This window comes from Arvicola amphibius, chromosome 10 (assembly GCF_903992535.2).
Source record: "Arvicola amphibius chromosome 10, mArvAmp1.2, whole genome shotgun sequence".
In the NCBI taxonomy this organism is placed as follows: Eukaryota; Metazoa; Chordata; class Mammalia; order Rodentia; family Cricetidae; genus Arvicola; species Arvicola amphibius.
In genome coordinates, this window is record NC_052056.1 from 120112127 (window position 1) to 120132706 (window position 20580).

The 20580-nt window shown below is 46.6% G+C and overlaps 3 protein-coding genes across 5 annotated transcripts; 2 read left to right on the top strand and 1 right to left on the bottom strand.

The window, feature by feature from the left end:
• The first annotated feature begins 4221 nt into the window (after positions 1 to 4221).
• LOC119824540 (cytochrome c oxidase subunit 6A1, mitochondrial) lies at positions 4222 to 6932 on the top strand. The gene is made up of 3 exons (XM_038344723.1): positions 4222 to 4382; positions 4505 to 4647; positions 6651 to 6932. The coding sequence occupies exons 1-3, from the start codon at positions 4277 to 4279 to the stop codon at positions 6732 to 6734; spliced, it is 333 nt and encodes a 110-aa protein (XP_038200651.1). The 5' UTR covers positions 4222 to 4276; the 3' UTR covers positions 6735 to 6932.
• Positions 6933 to 10634: 3702 nt separating this feature from the next.
• Positions 10635 to 12879, bottom strand: Triap1 (TP53 regulated inhibitor of apoptosis 1). 2 transcript variants are annotated; one of them, XM_038344726.1, is made up of 3 exons: positions 12686 to 12879; positions 11394 to 11502; positions 10635 to 11227 (listed from the first exon to the last, which is right to left on the bottom strand). In XM_038344726.1, exons 1-2 carry the CDS (start codon positions 12830 to 12832, stop codon positions 11419 to 11421), a joined length of 231 nt encoding a protein of 76 aa, XP_038200654.1. In that variant the 5' UTR covers positions 12833 to 12879; the 3' UTR covers positions 10635 to 11227; positions 11394 to 11418. The 2 variants fall into 2 exon arrangements, with proteins under 2 accessions (XP_038200654.1, XP_038200653.1); XM_038344725.1 differs by having other exon boundaries at positions 10635 to 11502.
• Positions 12880 to 12913: 34 nt separating this feature from the next.
• Positions 12914 to 20031, top strand: Gatc (glutamyl-tRNA amidotransferase subunit C). 2 transcript variants are annotated; one of them, XM_038344721.1, is made up of 3 exons: positions 12914 to 13243; positions 17988 to 18091; positions 19350 to 20031. In XM_038344721.1, exons 1-3 carry the CDS (start codon positions 12936 to 12938, stop codon positions 19403 to 19405), a joined length of 468 nt encoding a protein of 155 aa, XP_038200649.1. In that variant the 5' UTR covers positions 12914 to 12935; the 3' UTR covers positions 19406 to 20031. The 2 variants fall into 2 exon arrangements, with proteins under 2 accessions (XP_038200649.1, XP_038200650.1); XM_038344722.1 differs by having other exon boundaries at positions 17988 to 18089; positions 19347 to 20031.
• The last annotated feature ends 549 nt before the right edge of the window (positions 20032 to 20580 follow it).

Consider the following 20580-nt stretch of genomic DNA (forward strand, 5'->3'; position numbering starts at 1 on the left):
TCCATGACATCCTGCCTGGCAATGGCCTTGGGAGGCTCCCTGCACAGAGAGGTTAGTTGGTCCCAGGGAGTAGGAAGCAGTGAGAGGCAGCATGTGCAGAAGTGTCCTGAGAAGACATTTAGTGGCCTGGTCCATTCTCAAAGATAACCTGAACTATTTCTGCAGAGGTCAGAAGATTTTGAAATGGTTATTTTTGATTGACCGACATTAACTACACCTATTAGTAGGGTTCAGCATGGTATTTCCACTTGAGAACACGGTGTGCACCTATCAACCTCTCTTTATCTACCCCCTCACCTCCCCTGAGACCCCCCACATCCTCCCTAGCCTCTACTAACTGATGTTTCCCTTAAGCTGTCCATTCTCCTGCCTCAGCTTCCCTGTGCTGGGGCTGTAGGTGTGAGCAACCACGGCTGACTTTGCTAATCTCTCCATGTGCACATCAGCTCAGCAAGCGCTTGGCCAAGTTAGCACCTGGGAGTTGTTATTCTGACCTGTAGTAAGGAGGGGGCTTGTTCGTTTCCTGGCCACCTAGACCCCCGAAATAACCACACAGAAACTTTAATAATTAAATCACTGCTTGGTCTATTAGCTCTAACTTCTTATTGGCTAGCTTTTATATCTTAATTTAATCCATTTCCATTATTTTATATTTTACCACGAGGTTCGTGGCCTACCGGCAAGGTTCCCACATGTCTGTCTCCAGTGGTGGGTCCATGGCTTCTCCTGACTCCGCCTCCTTTCTCCCAGCATTCAGTTTAGTTTTCCCCACCTAGCTCTGTTCTACTCTATCACAGGCCCAAAACAGCTTCTTTATTAACCAATGGTATTCACAGCATACAGAGGGGAATCCCACATCCAAAGCCTGTATAGCTCTAACAGAACAGGTGGCGCCCCAGCCTCCTCTGAGTCCACTGCTTACCTAAGACTGCCATCTGGGGTGGTTTCCCTGAACATCCCAGACCCTCCGCTTCAGGATCTGAAGGACAGCAACTACCTAACAGGATCCAGGTGGGGATTAATGCAATCAGTGAGGGCCTGTCGTGGGACAAGTGCTGGGGTCACATCAGTAGGCAAAACCAAGTCCCTGCCCCCATGGCGTTTACTGGAGAAAGGCAGACACTAACCCCATAAATATTTAATATAACAGATGGCGGTAAGTGATGGAGTAGATAAGGCACTGGAGGACAGATAGAATGTCGGTGTAGGCAGGAGTTGTTTTGCTTAAAGATGGTCAAGGGAGGCCTCTCTGGGAAGATGGTGGCCAAGACAGGGAAGATGAGCGGCACACACATGCAATCCAGGCCCCTGGAAGGCAATATGAGTTAGAGGCTCTATAGTGAGGCTCTGTCTCAAAAACAAAGACAGCAAACCCACATAGCCGGTTACTGCAGGGCCTCTCGCCTGTAGTCCTAGCGCTTGAGAGGCTGAGGCAGGGAGATTATCATGAGTTCAAGATCAACTTGACCTACATAGTTAGTTACAGGACATCCTGGCCACACCAGGGGCTCCACGTCAGCCTGAACTACAGAATGACACTGTCTAAAAAACTCAACCACGCCAAACCAAAACTGACCTGTCTAAACCAAAATAAAGGGTTGCGAATATGGGTCAGCAGTTTAGAGCACTTGCTGCTCTTGGAGGGGATCCAGGTTCTGTTACTAGCACCTACATTGGGTGGGTTACAATAGCCTGTAACTGCCGTTCCAGATTATCTGATGCCCCCCTTCTGGCCACTCTGGGCACTGCACACACGTGGTGCACATTCAGATAAGCAGGCACACACACACAAACGCATTAAGATTTTAAATAGATGGGTGGTGATGGAATATTAGTGAGAAGATCTAAGGATCAAAGTAAGGCTGACAGGAATAGGGTGACCATTTCCTGAGGTGGGGAAAGCAGTTTATCTAAAATGCATAGCATGGGCTGGAATGGGATCCACTTGGTAGAGAGCTTGCCTACCATACTTGAAATTCTGGGTTTGATTCCCAGCACTGAAAAAATCTGGGTTGGCAGGGCAGGGTAGGTGGATTGAGAGCATCAGAGCTCAAGGTTGGCTACATAGTAAACTTGAGGCTAGCCTTAGATATATGAGATCCTGCCTAAAGCAAGATGAAATTTTAAGATATGATTAGATAAAAACAAAATGCTTAACATATATTTAAGTACAAGATAAGTGCTTAAAATATCACACATTTGATAAGTGTGGGGTGCATGCATTTAATCCCAGCACTTGGGAGGCAGAAGCAATAGGATCTCTGTGAGTTTGAGGCCAGCCTGGTCTACATTAGAAGTTCCAGGACAGACAGGGCTACGTAGTAAGACATTATCGAAGGAGGAGGAGGAGAAGGAGAAGGAGAGGAGGAGGAGGAGGAGGAGGAGGAGGAGGAGGAGGAGGAGGAGGAGAAGAAGAAGAAGAAGAAGAAGAAGAAGAAGAAGAAGAAGAAGAAGAAGAAGAAGAAGAAGAAGAAGAAGAAGAAGAAGAAGCTGGGTGGTGGTGCACACCTTTAATCCCAGCATTTAGGAGGCAGATGGATTTCTGTGCCAGTCTGGTCTACAGAGAGAGTTCCAGGACACTCAAGGCTACACAGAGAAACCCTGTCTCAAAACCAAAACAAACGAACAAACAAACCAAATGATTACACAGTCTTTGTACTGACAGTTTTGTTTTTCTTGGCTGTCTAAATTTAGTCATCCAAGACTTTGCAAATGAGGAGACTATCTAATAGTCTCTGAACCCACGAGCCCCCTACTCAGCCCCTGGATTTCTGGATTTCAGGGGTGAGCCACTATACCTAGCTTTGCCAGTTCTTAATTTGAAATATAAGGACCCTGGGGGGGGGCGGTTCTCCAGACATACTGTATAGTCACTTTCCTCCTTGACATTGCCTGTTAAATCGTGAATGCATTTTGAAATGTATTTTTTCATTTATTTGAGCAAGGTTCTATTGTGTATCCCTAGCTAGCCTGAAACTTGCTTTATAGACTAGGCTGGCCCAGAACTCCTTTGATAGAGCAGGCTGGCCTTGATCTCAGAGATCTGTCTGCCTCTGCCTATTGAGCAATTGGGGTTTAAAAAACATGACACTATACTTTGCGAATATTTTATTTTATTTATGTGTTTCCTGAGTTGTGTACAGAGGCCAGAAGAGGGTATTTGATTCCATCTGCATCTTCCACACAGCTGCTGGTATTAAAGGTGTGTACCACCACACCTGGCAACGGTTTTTCTTCTTTAACTTTTATCTTTAAGAAGGCTTTTAGACAAATATAAGAAAGAAGAAAGGAGGGATTTAAAAAGGTGTATAGACCACTGGGCGTTGATAGTGCACACCATTAATCCCAGCAGTCGGAGGCAGAGGTAGGCCGATCTCTGTGAGCTCAAGGCCAGCCTGCCTGGTCTAGAGCGCAAGTTCCAGGATAGCCAAAGTTATCAAAGTTACCCTACCAAAGTTGTCCAAAAAAAAAAAAAGATTATATAGACAAAATCTAACAGATGTCGGTGGAATTTGAGAACGAGAATGACAGCAACGACCAGAGGCCTAACGTTGAGGATATGGAGTTGATATTAGAATCCAGATTTCCGGGCACCAATTCCAGGGTTCGGGATTCCTGGTTCCAGGAGCTATCCACTGACTTACGAAAACATGGGTCCATAGATTCATTCATTAAATTGTATTAAGCACCTGCTAGGCACGATTCCAGGAAAGTAACTCTCTGAGAATGCAACGCTGGCAAAACCTAAGCATCACGGACTTTACAGTCTGCACAGGGCGTCACGGAAGACGGTGATAACTGTCTTTAGGAGTGAGAGAGACAATGACGACGGTGTCGGTGCCTTGGGAAAGGATTAGAAGGCAGCGAGGAACGAAAATGGTGTTTCCGACAACGTGATTTGTTTTCGGCACTTCAGATCCTGTCCAGAGACTCCAAAGAAGGTAGCAATTAATATTATATATATAAAGCCGCACGAGTTCCGCAGGAGCTCAGTTCAGCGAACACGTCCACCCAGAAGCAGACAGGAGGGAGGGAGGGAGGGAGGGAGGGAGGGAGGCGGGGCGCAGGTGCGGCGCGCATGCGCTCTCCCACTCCGACCGCCGGGAGGATCTGGCTCGGAAGCCGGAGTGCGCAGGACGGCAGAAGTGCGCAGGTACCGCAGTTCCCGGCCGGCGTCGGGAAGGCGTTGCCCAATGGAGACTTCGTTTGCCGACTCTGTCCCACCCTCTTCGCCCTTTCCCTACTTCCGCTTCCGGCGCGCCGGTGTAGTTCCAAGATGGTGTCGTCGGTGTGCGGGTCACGGGTGTCGGGGCTGCTGGGCCGGGCCCTCCCACGGGTGGGGCGGCCCATGTCGAGTGGCGCCCACGGCGAGGAGGGTTCAGGTACAGGGGCTCGGGTGGGAGTGGGGCCTCCGCGGCTGTCGGGCGACGTGGCGGGGCCGTGACCTTGGCGGGAGGCCTTGCGGGAGGGAGAGGCCGAGGCTGACGTTGTGGCCCCGCCGCAGCTCGCATGTGGAAGGCCCTCACCTACTTCGTGGCGCTGCCCGGGGTGGGAGTGAGCATGCTCAACGTCTTCCTGAAGTCGCGGCAGGGAGAGCACGAGAGACCCGAGTTCGTCGCCTACCCCCATCTCCGCATCAGGACCAAGGTACGCACGCCCTGCGCCTTTGCCGCCCTTCAAGTGGCCGTTATCTCATTGCCTACTCCCCAGCCCAAGCTCTTGGGGTTCTGGATCTTGGCTACCAGTCTGTCAGCGCAAACAGAACATTTTATTCGTTCTTGTTTTACTTAAGGGAAGCCAGCTTGTGGGTCACGTCTCAATTGTCTTAAAGGTCACACAGTAAATGCCTCTAGGTTTTCATTTCCCCCAGTTTATGGCACCTCTCATCTTCTGGTGCAGTTCAGAAGCAGCTGTTTCTTGCATGAAAGCGTGGAGGTTTGGGGTGTCCGTTTATAGTGGCAAGCGCTGAAGGGGATTGGAGATTCGGCGTTTGGCATGCCGGGTGATGCTAGGTGCTTCGCGACCCGACTGCCTGTTTGTCTCTCACGGTGCCTATCATTATCTTGGCTGTTCGTATAGACAGTTCAGTAATCTGCCCTCCGTCACTTGATGTAACAAGGGTGTCGTCTTGGTCTCTAAGAACCGTGTCACCTTATTCACGTGGGACTAGCCTCGCAGAAACTGATTCTAGAGTTGGGTTTTAAAACCTGAGCCTCGATCCCACTCTCGCACAGCCTCAGCATTGGGAGGCAGAGCAGGTGGATCTCTTGAGTTCGAGGCCAGTCTGATCTACCTAGTGAGCTCCAGGACAGCCAGAGCTATTTATTGAGACCTTGGTGGGGGGCGGGAGATCTGACAGCAGCCTGCCTTGGCCTTTGCCACAAGATGGCAGTAGTACCCCCTCGCCATATCCTGTCCCCTTGAGCTGGGTGCTAGCTCAGGTCTGTAATCCGCGTCCGTGGGAGGTATCAGTAGCTCATGGTCATTCTCTGCGACACTGTAAAATGAGATTAGTTTGGGGTAAGTAGGACTGTTTCAAAAAAGCCAAGAAATTGTGAGCCACTGACCTAGAGCAGTGATTTTCAGACACAGTGGGAAGGGGCTGGAGAGATGACTTTATTCCCAGCACGTGGGAGGCAGAAGTAGGTAGATCTCTGGTCTACAAGCTTCTTCCAGGACAGCCAGGGCCACATGAGAGACCTTGTCTCAAAAAATATATATGATAGGTAGAATCATACATGCTGATAATCACAGCACTCAGTAGGCAGAGGCAGGAGGATCATGGTAGTTTTTTGGCCAACCTGTTCTATATAGAGTTCCAGGTTAGGTACATAAGGAAACCTGGGTTTTTGTTTGCTTGTTTGTTTAAGTTGGTGCTCAAAGGATGGCTCAGCAGGTAAAGGCTACCAAGCTTGAGGACCCAAGTTAAGTCCTGGGACCCACTCTGTAGAAGGCGAGATCTATGCCTGCAAGTTGCCTTCTGACAATGGCCTTACATGCACAAAGCAAATAAATTGTTTTTTTAAAAGAAAGTAGTAGGTTAGCTGGATGTGGTGGTGCGCACCTTTAATCCCAGCACTCAGAAGGCAGAGGCAGGCAGAGCTCTGTGAGGTCGAGGCCAACCTGGTCTACAAAAGAGAGTTCCAGAACAGCTAGGGCTGTTAAATAGAGAAACTATCTCAAAAAAGAAAAAAAAAGATTTATTTTATTTTAAAATATGTGTGTATGTGTGAGTGCACGTGGAGGCCCAGGGAAGCCAGAGAGTGCTTCAGATCCCCTGGGGCTAAAGCACATGGGTGCTAGGAACCAAGCTTGGGCGCTGTAAAAGCGTAGCACAGTACACGCTGCTGAGCCGTCTCTCCCTCACCAAGTAGCTGTCTTGAGCTTGCTCCTCCAGAGGTCCTGAGCTCAGTTCCCAGTGATCACATGGCAGCTCACAACCATCTGTATTCTGATTCTCTCTTCGGTGTGCATGAAGACAGAGCATTCATACATAAATAAATAAATTTTAAGGGGGAAAAGCTATGGGAAATTGAAACTATGCCAGTGAAGGGCAGATTTTCATTTTGATTTTATGTATCATCTGTTTCATGGCCGAGTTATTTATAAGCATTTTCTGGAATTTTCTAATTGAAGTCTTCACTCCACAGCCCTTCCCCTGGGGAGATGGTAACCATACCCTCTTCCACAACCCTCATGTGAACCCGCTTCCGACTGGCTATGAGGATGAGTAAAGAGGACCTGGACCTCCCCCAGGCAGCAAGGGACCACAGCACTGGTTTGGACCGTTACTCTTTGTGGACCATGAAAGCGCATGGGGCGCTAAGCTCATCTTTCCTTGTATCCAGCAGTGACCATTACACTGATCTTCCATCCCTTTGCTATGAGAGGGGATGGCCTAAATAAATAACTGAAAGTTACCTTGTTCACGAGCTGGATGTTGCAGTCTCTGTTTATTCCCAGAAGTCGACACTACTTTGCTATTTTACAGTGCTTCCGATCTGGTTTAGCCTACCCAATACTGTTTAAAATTGGTTCTGTGTTGGCTTCTTGTGCTTAGGGTGGGTAAAGCCAAGGGCACAGAGCAGCTACCTATTGGGATGGGCTCTGCGACAGACACCGACCATCAATAGAAAGGCTGCTGCCTACCACCTGTAACAGGTGCCGGTGACAACTTAAGACTGTGTGAGCAGTCGGCTCAGGCTGCACAGTCGGCTCAGGCCGCACCGCCCAATAAAGCGTTTGTGCTCCTGCAAGCTCTCCTGGGTCTTAGTGTCCTCCTGTTCGAGTCTACCAAAGGAGTCAAGTTCCTACCTTCATGTAAAGATTCTTCTCTCAGTCAGGCATGGTGGCACACACCCCTTTAATCCCAGCATTCAGGAGACAGAGGCAGGTGGATCTCTTTGAGTTCCAAGACAGCCTGATCTACAGAGTGAGTTCCAGGGTTCTACACAAAGAACCCTGTCTTGGGGGCGGGGGGGGGGGGAGAAAAAAGAAAGACAAAAACAGCAGTAGCAGTAGTTACAAAATGACTCTGACATAGCCATTAATTGCTTGTCAAAAGTGAAGACCTTTTAAACAGCTGGAATCATTTTCTGGGGATGAAGTCAAGTAGGGTGGATAATCTATTATTTTCTTAGTTTAATGTGCCCCTGTTAGATTGTGGTATAAATCAAGGAAGCTCTTAGTAGCTTGAACTCCTAGGCTTTCTAGCCTTTTCATCATGAGTAGCTAGATTAAGGTGTGCACCACCATGCTGTTATTCAAGGATTCTGTTTTGTTTATATTTAGAAACAGGGTTTCTCTGTATAGCCCTGGCCCTTGTCTCTCCTGGAACTCACTCTGCAGACCAAGCTGGCCTCACACTTACCGACATCCACCTGCCTCTGCCTCTGCCTCTTGAGTGCTAGGATTAAAAGTGTGTCACCACCACCTGGCTATCTCAAAGATTCTTAAGTCTATTGTAAAAGTTAAGGAATTTGAATGTCTTTCTCACCTAAGATGAAAATGATCATCATCACACCCCTCCAAAGAAATAACAAGAAAGACTCTAAAAGGCCATGGTGGTGCATGCTTATAACTATAAGGACTTCGGGAAGAGGAGTTTGATGCCAAAGGACTGCCATAGCTCAAAGCTAGCCTAAGCTGCAGTCCAAGACTCATCTTAAGAGGAAAAACAAAACAAAAACCAGTGAGACGGTTCAGCAGTAGAGGTGTTGCCAAGTCTGACGACTGAGTTCCATCCCAGGACCCACGCACTGGGAGGAGGGAACTGACTCCTATATTGGCCTGTATCCGCATGCATGCATGAGTCACCTATAAAACAGTGCTGCCCCATGGCCCCATGGACTCATATGCTTAAATCCTTGGTCCCCAGTTGGTTGAAACTGTTTGGAAAGGAACAGGAGGCATGGTCTTGGGGAGGTGTATCACTGGGGTCAGGCAGGTTCTGAGGTTTCAAAAACCTACTCCATTCCCAGTTAGCTTCTACCTTCTGCCTGTGGATCAGGATCTAAGTTCTCAGCTTCTACTCCAGCTTCATGCCTGCCTGTCTGCTGCTGTGTTTCCTGACATGACGATCGTAGACTTAAATTGTCTGGAACTAGGGCTGGAGAGACAGCTCAGAGGTTAAGAGCACTGACTGCTCTTCCAGCGGCCCTGAGTTCAATTCCCAGGACACATGGTGGCTTACATACAACCATCTGTAATGAGCTCTGGTGCCCTCTTCTGGCTTGCAGGCAGATCACTATATACATAATAAATAAATCTTATAAGTCAAAAAACCCTCTGGAACTGAGTCCCATAAAAACATGGCATATCTTCACAGCAGTAGAAACGTAGCCAGGCACCAGTGTGGTGGTACACACCTGTAATCCCTATGCTTGGGAGGTGGAGGCAGGAGGATTATGAGTTCATCTTCTTGGCAAGTTTGAAACCAGCCTGGGCTACAGGAAACCTTGCCTTAAAGAAACAAAGGGTGTGTGTGTGTGTGTGTGTGTGCTGGAGAGTGGTTAAGAGTGTTTGTTCGTGCAAAGGACCTGGGTTCAATTCTCAGCACACATAATGATTCACAACCAACAAGCACATACATGCATGTGAAACAAAGTATACTCATACTCATACATACAAAATAAAAAATGGGACAAAACAAAAAATGGTCTGGGGATGTAGCTCAGTTGATAAATACTTGCATGCACGAAGTCTTGGGTTTGACTCCCACACTAAAATCAAATGTAATCTTAACTAAATCCCAGTATGTGGGAGATAGAGGCAGGAGGCTCAGGGGTTCAAGGTTATACCCAATTATCCACTGAATTCAAGGCCAGCCTGGACTACTGAAACCATGTCAAGGAAGAAACAAAAAGGCTCAGCTGGTAAAGGGACTTACCAAGACACGGCCTGAGCTGGATTCCCACGACCCACATGGCAGAGAGAACTGACTATCCATGCACACTTGCACACACAAAATGCAATAAAAGTACAGAAAGAAAATTCTTTTAAAAGGTTTGGTGCCGGGCGGTGGTGGCGCACGCCTTTAATCCCAGCACTCGGGAGGCAGAGGCAGGCGGATCTCTGTGAGTTCGAGGCCAGCCTGGTCTACAAGAGCTAGTTCCAGGACAGGCTCTAAAAAAGCTGCAGAGAAACCCTGTCTCGAAAAACCAAAAAAAAAAAAAAAAAAAAGATTTGTAAATCAGAGCCAAGCGTTGGTGGCGCACACCCTTAATCCCAGCACTTGGGAGGTAGAGGCAGGCAGATCTCTGTGAGTTCGAGGCCAGCCTGGTCTATAGAGCTAGTTCCAGGACAGGCTCCAAAGCTACAGAGAAACCCTGTCTCGAAAAACCAAAAAAAAAAAAAAAAAAAGGTTGTAAATCAGAGCTGGAAAGATGGCTCAGGTTAAGAGCACTGGCTACTCTTCCAGAGGACCCAGGTTCAGTTCCCAGCACCCACACACCAGTTCACAACTGTAACTCCAGTTCCGGGGGATCTGACACCCTTACGGATCATCAAGTTTGAGGCCAGCCTGGAATACATGAGACTGTCCCCCACCCCACCCCCCCAAAAAATCTGTTCTCTTTGCCATCTACTGGCTGCACTGAGTCCCTACAGCACTGTTGTGCAGTTTGAGTTTAGACTGCGTGTGCTAATCTTCAGCCTCCTGTTTCCCTCACACAGGCCTCAAAAATCTGTGATCTTTTACATCCATATCTTTCTAAAAATGTAAATGTAAAATGCCTGAAATGGCATTAGGGTTGGTCAAATTAAAGAGAAGAATTAGTAACACAGAAAACAGATGTCAGCCCTCTAAATCAGTTTTCATCTTTAGGGATATACTAAACTCTAAATTCAGGGAGGTGAGAGGACTACCTGACATTGTTTTGGAACCACAATACATACTAATTTAAAGAAGTTATTTATATAAGGTGGGTATTACAGTGCATATGTGTAATCTCAGCAAGTTGAAGACAGGCAAGAGGCCGGGCTGAATGTCAGATTCCTGACCCACGAGCTGCATCAGCCACCTAGGCTTAAACAAATCATCAAGTTATGAAGCAGAGCTTGCTCTCTGCAACATAATGAGATACATGGGGCAAAGGGGTAGTGTTTTTAAAAAGTACAGTTTCAGGGGCAACGAGTTAAATCTGAATTTTAGAATTTATTCCATTTTCATGATTACAGACTTAGGGCACGGTAGGCAAACAAGTAAGCACCTGTCCCCCACTTAGCCAGATGCCTTTTATATGCTGTGCAGACTGGCACTAATTCATGGAGCTGAAAGTTGGCCACAGCAGAGCTGCAATGTAGGGGATTCTTCGACAGCCACTCCAGGTGCCGGAGCTATGAGCGGCGCTGTGAGCTCCAAAGCGATGTTTATGTCATTTCTGAAGCTTTCACTTGTTCCGACACCTCGTTAAGGCAGGAGCTGAGTAAAGGTGTCTCCTACTTCGCTAACCCAGGCCGCCAGCAGCAGGGACTGAAGCTGTTGTGTCCGGATCCCTTTCAGAGCAGTAGCTCCCGAGAGGGAAAGGCAGTCCAACCAACTGTGTTCACGAACAGTGACTCCCGGGTAGTCCTTCTGCGGGTAGTCCTTCTGCAGCAACTCTGTCAGGCAAACCTTGATCGTGCCCAGTTTATCATTATTTACATTCAAGATTAGTTAAAGCTGATTCCAGACCATGTATTGTAACCAAAACCCCAAGAAGCTGTTTCATTGTAGCACACGGAGATCCTGCAAGATACCAGCAAAAGTGAGACTGGCTCAAAGCAAAAGTGGGAGCTGCTCTTTTAGAAGTGAGAGAAGACCAAGAAGAAACAAAATTTCCTCTTAAACTCCTCGAATCCCATGGCTGGCTTCACTGCCTTAGCTGACAGAACCCAGAGGCCTCTCAATTTACCGACATCTTCCAAGTGACAGGCAGGTCAAGAGGAGTTTTCAGGCTTTTCTTTGCCATGGCCCATGAACTCCAGTCCTTCTATAGGAATCTCTTTCTCCTTTATTGCTTTCTGAGAGAAGAAAAATGAATTAGAGAAGTCTATGAAAGCTGGAAGTCAATGTTTTGTAGCTGCAGTGTAATGGCACCAAAGTGAACTAGAAAGACTTGAAACGGGCTGGAGAAATGGCTCAGAGATTTAAGAGCACTGACTGCTCTTCCACAGGTCCTGAGTTCAATTCCCAGCAACCACATGGTGGCTCACAGCCATCTGTAATGACCTCTTCTGGCCAGCAAACATACAGAAAGCATACAGACAGACAGAACACTGTATACATAATAAATAAATTAAAAAAAAAAAAAGACTCGAAACCCACAATTTAAGGGGCACTCTTCTCTTTCAGACATGGTGTCAGTGTGTGGCCCAGGATTCACACTCCCAGGTAAAGGTGTGGACCACCACACCCAGTACTGTTTCAACAAAGTACCACCCTAAAGAGGGTAGGGCCTGTGTGGTCCGCACACCTGCTCTTGGGAGGCAGAGGCAGAAAGTGCCACTGTTTTGTCTTAGCGACAGTGTTCAAATCTATTCCAGTACCAGCAGGTATGTGACTCTGAGTCACCTTCACTGACTGAGAATCAGCTAAAAATCGTTCCTGAAATTGGGAGGATGTTTTAGGTTAAGTTAGTGAAGGTGCACCTACTCGTCTGGAATCAAACCTCACTAGCTGCAACTGGGAACTGGTAGAGAAAAATAGGGCAATAAAGAGATCATAACAAAACAATGCAACCGTCTAGAAAACAGTAAACATCATCCACTTATAAAAACAATGAAATGTTGCGTCCCCAACAAAATAATCAAGGTCACCAGACGCTAGTACATTTGAACCAGTTACGACTTCTGTGTGCTAGTTTTCCATCTGTAAGACACAGATAATGGAAGGTCTTGTGGCCAAGCCTGGGAACCCGAACTCGATCCCTAGAGCCCATATAAATGTGGAAGGAGAAAACTGACTCCGGTCAGTTGTCCCTACCCTGATCGCGCACGCAGACACACAACACACATTTTTAAGATACGGATAACTACTTTGCAAGTTTAGAATGAGCACCAAATAAATGAACCTGAAGATGCTACTGTACTCCGTAGAAAGCAAAGCACCGCAAAAACATCCCTGTGTGTCAAATGGAGAGACACCCAGGCAATGTCGGTGGGATGGCTGCAGCAGCGTCTGCGGCGGGTCTGCGGCGAGACTCACCTGGACACACTGTTGGTAGCGTTTGAAGAGGTCGGTGCACGGGTCCCCGGAGCCGTCCCCTTTGAGGAACTTCTCGGCAAACCAGCGATTGAAGCACTGGTCGTACTCGCGCTTCATATCAGTGCAAGCCTCTCCGACGCTGTTCATGGCGATGGCGGCGGCTGCGACGGCGACCGCGGCGCACTCTAATGTCGTCAGAATAGTGCGCGTCGCTCCGCCTTCGTCACTACGGCGGTCGAGAAGCAAAGAAATGTGGGCACGGGCGGTGTGGGTACGTTTTCGAGCTGCGCCGGATCGGGGCCGAGGCTTTGCTTCCAAAGCGGGCCCACAGGGAAAGGTCCAGGCGGCGGGGCAGGGGACCGGCACTCCATCCCTCGCCCCGCAGGGCAGTGGCCGCGTGCCCGCCGAGAAAATAGAGCATCTGGAGCGTCTGGCGCTGGTAAACTTCGGCAGCCGCGAGGCGGTGGCCCGGTTGGAGAAAGCCATCGCCTTCGCTGAGCAGCTGCACGCCGTGGACACCGACGGAGTGGAGCCCCTGGAGTCAGTACTGGAGAACAGGTAAACTCCCGTTTGCGGCCTAGAGGTCTTCCAGGGAACCCAGGGCACCTTCGAGGCTGTTTCGGGTCCTTTCAGTGTCCTTTGCATGATTGGGAATGTGCCCAGTCACCGTAAGGACGTCTTCTCCCTTCCCCTAGCTCATTATGAATCATGTTATTCCCGTTTAGAATCCTCTACCCTTCCTAGTCTCGAGCTCCTTGTTAGTCGTCGTCTTCGAATCCCTGCTCCTTTTAGACCCTGCTTATCCACTCGGATGTACTGTTTCCTCAGTCCACTCCAGCTTGTATTGGCTTCCATAACTTTTTCTCAGCAAGCTAAGCTCATTCCCGCTAAAGTGTTTGCACTTGTCGACCTGTGCATTAGATTAAATATCTGAAAGAATTAAATACTATTATATATTTTGGAGACCTCCAATCAGTTTATATATTAATATGGTATATCCAAATAACATATAAGCTGTGTCATCTGTATTTGAAACGAGAGTCTGGCTATACAGGCACGAGCTAGCTTTAAACCCAAGGTCGGCCGCCTCCTTGGCACTACTGCCTGTAGGTCTGTATCACCGTACCCAGCATTTCATTGTTTACTTCTTTTGAGACAGGGTTTCATAGAAACCAGGCAAGCTAAGGATGACCTTGAATTACTGATCCTCGTCAGACGTCCATCTCCAAGCGCTGGGATTATAGGTTCTTGAGCAACCATCATGCTTACGTATCCCAGGCTGGCCTTAAACTTGCAGCAGTCCTTGCCCCGGTTTCTCAAATTCTGGGCTTATAGGTGTGACTTACCATTCTTGGCTTGAAAGTGTTTTGGGTTTTTTTGTTGTTGTTGTTGGTGGTGGTGTTTTGTTTTGTTTTTTACTAATCTGTGTGTATGAATGTGTGGGCTTTTTGTACACTGTACACCACATATCTGGTGCAGAACAGGGCGTGGGAGTCACTGGAACTAGAGTTACAGGTGATTGTAAGCCACCATGTGGGTACTGGGAATCAAATCTGGCTGACCTGGAAGACTGACCAGTGCTAACCACTGGGGCCACTTTTCTAGTCCCCTTAGTGACAAAAGAGAGCCAAATCTGGAACCATGACCATTATGTGAAGTGCTTCTGCAAAATTTGAACCTTGTTAGTCTCCTGTTCTTCTTACCTTCCAGTCTTTGGTTCCTTCAGGTCTGAAGCTCAGGTCCAAAGAGGTTTACACCATTTGCCTAGTGTTACCCAGCACTTCACAACAGAAGTCTTTTTCCATACCAAGTCCTTCAGATGTGCCACTGCTTCTAATGAAGCCAAAAGATTCTTCATGGCCCATTTCTCCAAGCCAGCACTGTCATGTTCTTTCAGCTTCTTGAGTTCTCTCTTCCTGTTACTTTTCCCCCCACAATTCTCAGCTCTTGCTTTAACTGGCTCTTTATCTCACCTGCTTTTCTTCTACTTATTTTCCTTTCTTCTTAAGCTGTCAACTGCCATTAAATGTCCATTCCTTTATAGTTTACATTCTTTACGGTTCTAGTGGTATTCAAAGGAGTAACTAATCACAATATATCTACTTGAATCTCATTTCTCTGCTTAGATCTGGTGGTTCTCAACCTTACTAATGCTGCGACCCTTTAATACAGTTCCTCATGTTGTGGTGACCCCCTCAACCATAACATTTTCATTACTATTTTGTAATTGTAATTTTGCTTCATAAACATCTGATATGTGTGTGACCTGTAGGGGCTGTGGCCCACAGGTTGAGAACCACTGGCCTAGCTGCTGAAGAAAGACACTGGTAATAGAACTTGTTCATCTTGGAGACTCCTGGTGCAGGAAGACAGGTGAGGTAGATACATAGTAAACAGTTGGCCTAAAACTGGTCATGGTGACTAACAACCATAATCGTAGGGCTTGGGATGCTCAGGCAGGACTAACACAAGTTTGAGTTCAGCCTGTGATATTGAAGGAGACCCTGCTTCTAAAAAACAAATAGGGGCCAAGAGTTGGCTTAGCAGTTAAGAATATCTGCTGCTGCTCCTGCAAAGGACCCAAGCTGAGTCTCATCACCCAAGCCAGGTGGCCTATAGCCACGCCTATCCAGCTCCAAGGCCTCCGAAGGCACTGGCACTCATACACAGACCCCTCACATATGCATAATTAAAAATATTTTTTAAAAACTTCTAAACATATTCGGGCGGTGGTGGCGCACGCCTTTAATCCCAGCACTTGGGAGGCAGAGGCAGGCGGATCTCTGTGAGTTCGAGGCCAACCTGGTCTACAAGAGCTAGTTCCAGGACAGGCTCTAAAAAAGCTGCAGAGAAACCCTGTCTCGAAAAACCAAAAAAAAAAAAAAAAAAACTTCTAAACAAATAAATAATGCTCCCAGAGCCGATAAGAATGAAGTCCTTGGTTGATTCCTCACCACTACCAAAATCAAACAAAATAAAACTTTTCCTCAAAGTCATCCAGGTCTGTTTAGTGTTTCAAATTCTGGAGCTGCTTAGGAATGTGGGTCCACTGCTGTCATGTCTGTCCGTGTCGTAGCACACGTGTGGAGGGGAGTTGGTTTCTTCCATTTGGGTCCATGGGGTCAAAGAGCACTTTTACCTGAGCCGTTTTCACTACCCCCCCCACCTTTTTCTTTTTGTTTGTTTTTGGGGGTGTTTGTTTGTTTGTTTTTCTGAGACAGGGTTTCTCTGTGTAGTCCTGGCCATCCTGGAACTCGCTCTGTAGACCAGACTGGCCTCAAACTCTGAGATCCACTTGTCTCTATCTCCCAGGTGTTGGAGCCGTCACTGCCACCACCAGGTGTCCTTTAGTTAAGAGTGTTAATTGTTCATGCAGAGGACCTGAGTTCAGTTTGCAGCACTCAAACCAGGCAACTGAAAACTGCATCTAACTCCAGGGGATCGATGCTTCTGGTTTTCATGTGCACACACCCACACACACATACATAAATAATAAAATAAACCTTTACATTACATTTGCTGTTTCCAGCAATTTTACAAAGCCTTCTTCTTTACTTCTGTAAAGGAAGGAAGCTAAAACAGAGGTAAGTACCTCATCGCATTGGGACTTAGGATCTACTGTGTTCTTAGCCAGTCTCCCAACAGTCCTAGTCCAGAAAGACCAGTGACTGCCTTTCAACGGTACAATTGCAATGTGGTTTTTTTTTTCTACCTTCTGTGTTAGATATTAAATTTAGGGCCTCACACATACAAAGCTATCATTATACCACTGACATACAGCCCCAGCACCCATTTTTTTCCCTAAAAAACAAATCCCAGCACTCAAGAAGCAGAGGCAGGCAGATCTCTGAGTTATGTAGATTTACTCACTGTGTAGACCAGGCTACTCTACACAGCAATTTCCAGGACAGCTGAGACTACACAGAGAAACTGTCTAAAAAACACACAAGCCAGGTGGTGGTCACACACACCTGTGATTCCAGCACTCAGGAGGAAGGGGCAGGTGGATCTCTATGAGTTCAAGGCCAGCCTGGTCTACAAAGCAAGTTCCAGGACTACCAGGGCTGTTAGCTAGTGTAGGAAGATCTCTATGAATTTGAGGCCAGCCTAATCTACTTAATCAGTTCCCGCTAGCCAGGACTGCATGGTGAGGCCCTGTCTCAAAGACAAAGGCCATGGAAGCGCAACCTTCACTTTTTGAAAAGAAACTAAGGTCTTGGAAGATTATTCCATTTTAAGGCTACAGTTAACATAATACTTTGGGCGTCTGCCCCCTGAATGCTGTAATTAAAGCAGTGTACCACCATGTGTGTGTGTATAGATGTACTGACCAGAATACAAGTGGAGGACAGAGGACAACCTATGGGAGTCCAGGAGTCCATTCTCTTTCCAGCTAGGTGGCAAGTGGTTTGATCCACTAAGCAGTCTACATACTTTAGAGGCACTATATATACATATTTTAGAGAAGCTGCTATGTCTAGAGAACAAGAGATTCATAATCTGTGATATATCTTAGAGACAAAGCCTGTTTAGGCACTAGCCTTAAACTATGTAAGTGCAAGGATTATTGGCATGTACCACCTAATTTGACTATTCAGTGAATCTTGCTTAGTGACAGGCATCTCCCCAGGTGGCTGTAGTTTTGTTTTGTTTTGTTTTGTTTTGTTTTGTTTTTTTTTAAAGGCATTCACCTTAGGGTACTGCTTGAATTAGCTGTGTTCTCCTGTATGGGATTCATGCTGTACCTGGTGAGTCTCTGGTGGTGACATCATTGATTCTTGAGTACATGCTTCTCACTGAAGCAGGGTTTGGGACATTTCTTAGTCTTTGATATATTTTGCTTGTTTTAAAATATTGTGTATGTGTGTGCCTGAATATGCACACCACATGTGTGCAGTGCATCAGATCCCCTGGAACTGGAGTTATAAGTGGTTATGAGTCACCATGTAGGTGCTAGGAACCAAACATGAGTCCTCTGGAAGAGTAGCCAGTGCATCTAACCACTGAGACATATCTCCAGCCCAGATTTAATATAATTGTATCATAATTGTCCATTCATTTACTTCACCAAAATTAATCTACTCATATTAATTATCCAAGAAGATTTGCTACTCAAGCCAGGGAATAATTACAGTCCTCGGTAACCAGGAGGACCTACAAACTGCAAGCAGCACCCCTACTGGGGATGGCAATTACAGCAAAGGCTGTTTTGCTCCCCTGTACCCTCCTTATTGATCCTATCTCTCTGTGCTCTAGAAGCCTCAATTCCCTAGAAATGTAACTCCGACCTTTGGGTTTGCAGATGTCTGTACCTGAGATCTGACAATGTAGCAGAAGGTGACTGTGCTGAGGAACTACTCCAGAACTCCAGTCACGTGGTGGAGGAGTATTTTGTGGCCCCCCCAGGTATGTGTTACCCAGGGTAGTCAACAGAGTGGTTCAGACACGCTCACTGAAGACAACTGCTCGCAAGTGCTGCCGTAGTGACAGTAGTCCAGGGGTCACACTCACCTTCGGGCAGTCAGTGAAAATGAAGGCACAGTACAGGAAGGACTAAGGGTGTGTGTGCAGCAGACCACACATCTCCCTGGGCCTGGACCCTGTCTTCAGGAACAGCTGGCATGCCCTGGTACTCTGGTGCCAGAGGAACCTGAGCTGATTTACTTGGAAAACTTTTTGTCTGATATTTCGTCAACTTGTATTGGTAACCATTTCAAATAAGAAAAATTATCATGTCACACGGGCCAGCTGAAACATACCTATAAGCTATATGTATCTCAGCCGTGGTTTGTAATCCCTGATGTAGCAACTGCATTTCCAACTTCACTATACACACTTAAAATGGAAGCTTGGGCAGCATGACCTTTTGTCTCCTATGTTGAGTTTTCAGCCTCCACAGCAGACACCAACACCAGGCAGCTAACAAGTAAAGCTCTGGTTAACAAAGCTAACATATTTATGAGTTCAATTTTTTTTTTTGAGACAGAGTTTCTCTATATAACAGCTCTGGCTGTCCTAGAACTCGCTTTGTAGACCAGGCTAGTCTTGAACTCACAGAAATCCACCTGCCTCTGCCTAAGTGCTGGGATTAAAGGTGTGCACCTCTGCTTGTGGATTAAACTCTTAACTGTGCCATATTTGCCTCAGCTAGTTAAAGAGAAAAGACTTTTTTTTTTTTTTTTGGTTTTTCGAGAAAGGGTTTCCCTGTAGTTTCTAGAGCCTGTCCTGGAACTAGCTCTTGTAGACCAGGCTGGCCTCGAACTCAAAGATCCACCTGCCTCTGCCTCCCGAGTGCTGGGATTAAAGGCGTGTGCCACCACCGCCCAGCTGAGAAAAGACTTTTATATACTACTTCATCAGACAGCTCTATGATCATATCACACAGATAGAACCTTGCTCCAGACTTAGATTCTAGGCTAAGGTTCATTCTTAGTCTTCCATTTCTACCTGCACATATGTGCCTGGTTATATACAGCTTGCCTCTATGCACTGGAAGATGTGGGTTTGGCTTTACTTTGAAATCTTACTGATACTTGAGAGCTGGGGAAAAGGATGACATTAATACCTACTTCCACTGTTTTCATGAAAACCAAGTGACCATTAGTTTAGGAGGGCCAGCTAAACAGCAGGTTCAACTATAATATTCTTTCTTGTTTTCAAACAGGTAATATTTCTTTGCAAGACATGGTAAACAGGATCCCTTCTCCTCCAGCAGAGTAGCTCTTCTGGGGAAGGGGAACCCTATCAAGATGGTGGACTCACAGGGTGGTCATTTGCTACTGTGAACACTTGTGTAAACCGGACATTTACGATTTCTTGGTAACTGTTCTGATGACAGAACTGGAAAATAGCCAGTTAATTAAGCACCACAAGCCTGCTTCCAAGGAAATGGATCAAGGCCTCACAGGCCTGTTCTATATGGAAAACATCTTTCATCTCCTAAAAAACACTATCAAAATTTATGTATGTGAATTTTTCTGTTTATACTTAGGAGATAGATTACCCGTGACCAGGTGACAAAAGTTATTTTTAGTTGCTTTCCCACTGACTTGAGCAGCCAACCATCTTCATGTGTTCCTCCGTACCTACTTTATTCCTACCAGAAGACTCGTTTTATAGAAATGTTTGAGTAGTGTCAAAGTAAACTACAGCCTGGGAACTCCTAATTTAGAACCATCTTCCTTTCTCAGAAAGTGGCAATACCCCTTCCCACACTGTGTCTATAAACACCTGACCCCCCACCCTACACTGTCTATGAACACCTGACCTCCACCTCCTCCCCACACACAGTGCCTATGAACACCAGCCAAACAGTTCCTTTCTGAAAAAAGACCTTGTTAAAAATAGCCTTGGGCTTGTTTTCATTCTTCCTCTTCCCTTTATCTGCGAAGTTCTCACACACAGACACACACACCTTTTGTGTAGTTGTTCTGATAGGGTGGCCTTGAACACACAGCCGTCTCCCTTCCTCTCAAGTACCAGGGATTAGAGGCGGGAGCCTCTTCAGTGAACCTCGTTTACAGGCAGTTTCATTTACAATGTCAGCTGTGAATTACAAATATCTGAATCTGGGTTAGAGATGGCTCAGTGGTTGAGAACTTCCTAAACCAGTGTTGTGGCGCATGTCTTCAAATCCAGCACTTGAGGCAGAGGCAGCTGGATCTCTCTGAGTTTGAGATCAGCCTGATCTACAGAGTGAGATCCAGAACAGCCAGGGTTACACAAAGAAACCTTGTCTTGAAACAAAAAAAAAAAAAAAAAAAAAAAAAAAAAAAAAAAAAATGGAGTCCTCCCCAGTCTCCTGTCTTACTGGAGTCAACTCGGGGTGACCCAACATGAACACACATGTAGTATACACATAAATATCAATCTTAAAAAAAATACAGAATCTGCCC

Excerpts from the sequence above, each read along its gene's own strand:
- LOC119824540 (XM_038344723.1), top strand. The coding sequence starts at position 4,277 with ATGGTGTCGTCGGTGTGCGGGTCACGGGTGTCGGGGCTGCTGGGCCGG. Across the intron at positions 4,383-4,504 it reads CCACGGCGAGGAGGGTTCAG|CTCGCATGTGGAAGGCCCTC; the intron begins GTACAGGGGCTC and ends GCCCCGCCGCAG. Across the intron at positions 4,648-6,650 it reads ATCTCCGCATCAGGACCAAG|CCCTTCCCCTGGGGAGATGG; the intron begins GTACGCACGCCC and ends TTCACTCCACAG.
- Triap1 (XM_038344726.1), bottom strand. The coding sequence starts at position 12,832 with ATGAACAGCGTCGGAGAGGCTTGCACTGATATGAAGCGCGAGTACGAC. Across the intron at positions 11,503-12,685 it reads GCTACCAACAGTGTGTCCAG|AAAGCAATAAAGGAGAAAGA; the intron begins GTGAGTCTCGCC and ends TTCTTCTCTCAG.
- Gatc (XM_038344721.1), top strand. The coding sequence starts at position 12,936 with ATGTGGGCACGGGCGGTGTGGGTACGTTTTCGAGCTGCGCCGGATCGG. Across the intron at positions 13,244-17,987 it reads GAGTCAGTACTGGAGAACAG|ATGTCTGTACCTGAGATCTG; the intron begins GTAAACTCCCGT and ends TTGGGTTTGCAG. Across the intron at positions 18,092-19,349 it reads GTATTTTGTGGCCCCCCCAG|GTAATATTTCTTTGCAAGAC; the intron begins GTATGTGTTACC and ends GTTTTCAAACAG.